This window comes from Lepisma saccharinum, chromosome 12 (genome assembly GCF_977018435.1).
Source record: "Lepisma saccharinum chromosome 12, izLepSacc3.1, whole genome shotgun sequence".
In the NCBI taxonomy this organism is placed as follows: Eukaryota; Metazoa; Arthropoda; class Insecta; order Zygentoma; family Lepismatidae; genus Lepisma; species Lepisma saccharinum.
Genome location: NC_139240.1, coordinates 7,951,637 through 7,957,036, shown reverse-complemented (window position 1 = coordinate 7,957,036; position 5,400 = coordinate 7,951,637). Strand labels below are relative to the sequence as shown.

Genomic DNA, 5,400 nt, shown 5'->3' with positions numbered 1-5,400 from the left:
TGTTATTTGTAATGATAAGGGGCTGCCCCCCGTATAATGTGACGGGTGCAAAATAGCCTAAGTGCTGACGCTCCCAAAATTTTAAATTCAAAGTCAAAAAATCAAATCAAAAGTCAACCTCACTTCCACGTAGTGCACCCTGGACTAAAGACTAACGAGGCTCTGGCGACTGGCCCCATGGCCAGTATAATTTTGTTTGTGTTGTGTGTTTTGTCCTTATTTGTGCTGAGTGTTCTTTGCAGCCTCGGCTTTTAACAACCGTCAAAACATTTTAATCTTTTATAATTTTAATTAAGCAACGTTAGAGTTGTTACGTGTAACTGTAAGGGGTTGGACCCCGTATAGTGTGAAGGGTGCAAAATAGCCTTAGTGCTGACGCACCCAAAAATTTTAAAATCAAATAAAATACTGGACATTGTATTTCTAATCGTTTGCATTGCGTGAGGTGGATTTCATTTGATTCTTTTCGTTTGGCATTGTACATGGTAGATTCATTGCAGTCGTTGCGTGATGATTGATTATTCTTGCTTTGCAGGTGCGGTGTTTCAGTATTTATTTCTAATGAATTTCATCGTTGTTGAACGCATGTTCCTTCTCACGTCTACTCCCAAACATTCTGGAGAAGTGTCATCCATATGTTAGAACCTGCAATAGAACTCACGAATAAGAGATTAAAGAAATGCTTGACGACTAACAATGTGAGACCTTTTATGCAAGTTTCCAATTGACCAAGCGGTATTGCATGCGGAAGTCACCACTTAGGAGAATCACCTTACCTCCCATGGGATGTTGTTGAACGTTGAGCAAGCGACGCAGGAAACGATCCACTGCTTCCAGTGCGTGCTTGATGGACATGGGGGCTTCGTCCCAGATGATCACGAAGCAGTCTTTCACGTGCTGGGCCTGTTCCGACTGGAACTTGAGGCCCATGGCGGTGTCCACCTCCAGGGTGAACGGCAACCTGAACGTGCCGTGGACTGTCCATCCGCCGATGAGCAAGGGTCCTGCCACTCCGGTCCAAGCAACGGCAGCCACTTGCTCGTCACCCCTCTGCAGATGCATGATGATGGTGTTGTAGAGGTACGTCTTGCCCGTTCCTCCTGGCCCGTCAATGTAGAACATCCATGCGTTGGCATCCGGCACATCCTCCAAATCCACGACCGCACCCATAACCCGGTCGAAGATGGCTCGTTGGTCGGGATTGAGATTGTCGATCACGTACCGGGCAGCATCTGCTTCTCCCTCTTGGACATCGTCGTCGCGGACGATATCCTGGTCCAGCTCCGGGAGGTTCAGATCTGCCAGGGTGGGTCCTCCTTTCCTCGCAAGAATGTCCGCAATCTCCCTGAGAGTTCGTGCTACCGCATGCTCTTCGGCTACGATACGCCTTACGTAGTCGTGGATGAGGTCAGCTTGATAGATTTCCCAAATGGCCATATCTCCTCCCCGACGAAGGTCACCATGAGGGCGGGAAACTTCCTGAGGGACCTTTGGTGCCTGTGGCTCGAGGCTTCCCTGAAGTAGAGCTCGTAATGCTCCTCGCCGCGAACCAAGTGCCTCAGGATGCACACCTCCCTGAAGCTCCGACAAAGCTGTGCATCCATCTGGAGGAGGTCGTCGAAGCTTGTGGCACCCCCTATGTTCAACAGTAACAGCCTGAGATGGAACAACTCCACGATGGAAGGAGATATGATATGATATGATTTTAAAATTTTTGGGTGCGTCAGCACTAAGACTATTTTGCACCCGTCACACTATACGGGGTCCAGCCCCTTACCGTTACACGTAACAACTCTAACGTTGCTTAATTAAAATCAAAACCGAGGCTGCAAAGAACACTCAGCACAAATAAGGACAAAACACAGGACAACACAAACAAAATTATACTGGCCATGGGGCCAGTCGCCAGAGCCTCGTTAGTCTTTAGTCCAGGGTGCACTACGTGGAAGTGAGGTTGACATTTGGGTGTACTACGTGGAAGATCACCCTTTACACCCCACGATGGAAGGAGAGATCTCGACGATCCTGCCGAGGGTCTTGGACTTCCTCTGCCTCTCCTCCCACGTGGGGTGTAAGGGGTGACCTTCCACGTAGTACACCCAAATGTCAACCTCACTTCGACGTTAGTGCACCCTGAAGACTAATGAGGCTCTGGCGACTGGCCCCATGGCCAGTATAATTTTGTTCGTATTGTCCTGTTCTTTTGTCCTTATGTGTGCTGAGTGCCCCTTTACAGCCTCAGCTTTTAACAGAAGTCAGAACATTTTAATTTTTTTAGTTATGCAACGTTAGAGTTGTTGTTTGTAATGGTAAGGGGCTGGTCCCCGTGTAATGTGACGGGAGCAAAATAGCCTAAGTGCTGATGCTCCCAAAATTTTAACTTCAAATCAAATCAAATCTCCTCCCACGTGCGTTGGTTCGATTCCAGACGAAACGTTCCGGAACCTGCACGTATCGCAACTTGCGGGACGCTCGCGATGTGGAGTTCAACATGAACCAAACATCCAGCTTGGTCGGCTTGGGCAGGGCTAACTGCTCCGGTACAATCTCCACCCCTTCGATGAAGTATATCGGCTGCACCCCTGGCAGATGGACCAGCAGGGCATCCACGGAGTGCGATCTCTTGTTCATGGGGTACGCTTCTGGGGACGATACGTACCGGCAGTCTACGAAATTCTGGACCTCATCCCAGTTCATGACACCACCTCCTTCCTCTTTCTGAGCTTCGATGGTTATGCAGTCCAGTCCCTTGTATATATACTTATACAAATACTTCATGTTTCTGAAGGTGGTGTAGAATTCGAAGTTGACGTGGACGTGGTAGGGCACAACTCTGCGGTTTTCCATCACAGACCCATCCCGCATTGTCAATGTTCTACCGTTCGCGGGTCTCTTGTAGAGCACCCCCCTGTTGGGCAAGATCACGGTCCTCCCAAAATCACATATCCTGATAACCAAAACCAGGTGGTGTCCTGTATGGTAGTCGGACATCCTCCCGACTGGACCAACATGTTAAACAATCTACTGCTCTGTACTTAGCTAAAAAAATATAAGTTTATTTTTGAGGCACTGCCTTGTGAATGTTGCAAAGACAGATTGCAATTTCATTATACTTTTTTTGCATATGTTTCGTAAAGGCATATTTACCATAGCTACAAAATCTCTATGGTATATTCCATTTCTTCACACTGACATTATAGACAACAAATAATACCTTAAAGTATTATTATCCCTAGAACACTAGCACGTTCCCATATTACAGTGTAAATAGCACTACATAAATTTTTGGGGTGTAAGGGGTGATTTTCCACGTAGTACACCCAACTGTCAACCTCACTTCCACGTTAGTACACCCTGGACTGCGTTTTGCAGACGAACGAGGCTCTGGCGACTGGCACTCTGGCCAGTATAATTTTGTGTGTGTTGTCCTGTTTTTTGTCCTTGTGTGTGCTGATTGTCAAGCCAATATGTACATTAAGAATGAAGGTAAAATCAAACAATGAAAATTAAACAAAATATTCATAACACTGTAAATAAGGAACGAATGCAATATTGTAATCCTGCAAGAGAATAGTGCATGCTTCTAAACTTTTTTTAAAATCTAACTATCCAAGTCGAATTTACGAATGTCAAAATTATGTGAAAGATTTTTCTCGTTTTACTAGAGCTAAGCAAAATTGACATACATTGCACAACATAACCCACAAAATCAATATGATCAGCACTTACCTTCTCCTTATGTCTGACAGACTGATCGAGGCACTGCTAGGTGGGGGGACGTGTATGTGTTAGGTAGGGAAGGGAATTGAGGGAACACCACATGTAAATTTTATGTACACTAGTGTTCTAGGGTTAAACCATTCGATATATGGAAAAAATTATAAATCAGCCCTATTGTTGTGTTCAAAGATAAAATGCAGGTCAGCCTTTGTTAGACAGTGTCAGACAGGCAGAGTGGTGAGATTGTTTCCAATGGAAAAAGCCAACATGTGATCGGAAGTTTTTAAATGTTAGGAAGGTGGGTGGTTTTGGTTATTTTTGCGTGAACTTGTGCTTGTTGATATTTCATGATGGGATTTTGGAGCAGCAGTAGTCAAGTAGTTGCACATGGCAAAGAGTCATCAGCTCACAGAACTATCACATCACACGGGGTGTAAGGGGTGACCTTCCACGTAGTACACCCAAATGTCAACCTCACTTCCACGTCAGTACACCCTGGACTGCAAACTAACGAGGCTCTGGCGACTGGCCCCATGGCCAGTATAATTTTGTTTGTGTTGTCCTGTTCTTTTGTCCTTATGTGTGCTGAGTGCCCCTTTACAGCCTCAGCTTTTAACAGAAGTCAGAACATTTTAAATTTTTTAGTTATGCAACGTTAGAGTTGTTATTTGTAATGATAAGGGTCTGGCCCCCATATTATATGACGGGAGCTAAATAGCCTAAGTGCTGACGCTCCCAAAATTTTAAATTCAAAATCAAATCAAATCACATCACACACAATACATACACAATGGTGTATCGCATAATGAACACAATCCATTCCAGGACAGCATGTGTTAAGTGGCACACTGTGTTGAACCAGTTTACTACAGGAATCATTTCAGTCTATTCCCAAGCCAGGTTCAAGACCTGGAAACATCATAAAAAGCTAGTAGAGGAAATACAGAACACTCCACTAAGGCAAGAATGTTGAAAATTCTATGAATTTACCAAATTATAAGTTGTAGAAAATACAGTATGTACTGTACAATAGTTCTAGCCTGTGTGCACGTTTGTTATGCGGGATGTTCACTGTGTGAGCAACCTCTGTATTTTTAACATGCATCGTAATATTCAATGAATGATAAAGAGAAAGGGGAAAAAAGTATGAATACTTCTTTAATGATATGAAGTTTCTCAATATATTTAAATTTGGATTTTCTTCCACCATTACACTACTCGAGTGCACAAGTATACAAAAAAATATTAACCCCCGTGTGAGCACAAGCAGTTAAATAGGTGCAACAATGCTTAAAAAAAACATACCCCACAATCAATTTGAGAACCAAAATTCTTCTTGTAGCAATTAAACACTAATGTGGAACAATATTATTTTAATTGGGAATAATGAATTTTTTGTGTTCATACCCACACATACACTACATATTAAAACTTTTTTGTTCACATAAAAAAGTTCTTCTGTATTAGATTTCTGGAGACATTCAAAGGATGAAGTAAAAGAGTTTTTAACGTAAATATTGATTCAATGTTCCATATCCTCCTGAATCGAAACATGTCTGGTTACTTTTTCAGCTGGCAATCCATCCAAATAGGAATATGAAAAATCCTCGACTGTTTGAAAAAGATAGTGCTCTCCAGTGAATTCACGGAAGGTGTTATTTGCTAAGAAAGAAAGAAAAA

At 43.4% G+C, this 5,400-nt stretch overlaps 1 protein-coding gene across 1 annotated transcript; it reads right to left on the bottom strand.

The window, feature by feature from the left end:
• Positions 1-708: 708 nt before the first annotated feature.
• Positions 709-2,991, bottom strand: LOC145996217 (uncharacterized). The gene is made up of 2 exons (XM_083132636.1): positions 2,446-2,991; positions 709-1,656 (listed from the first exon to the last, which is right to left on the bottom strand). The coding sequence occupies exons 1-2, from the start codon at positions 2,989-2,991 to the stop codon at positions 709-711; spliced, it is 1,494 nt and encodes a 497-aa protein (XP_082988762.1).
• Positions 2,992-5,400: the final 2,409 nt, after the last annotated feature.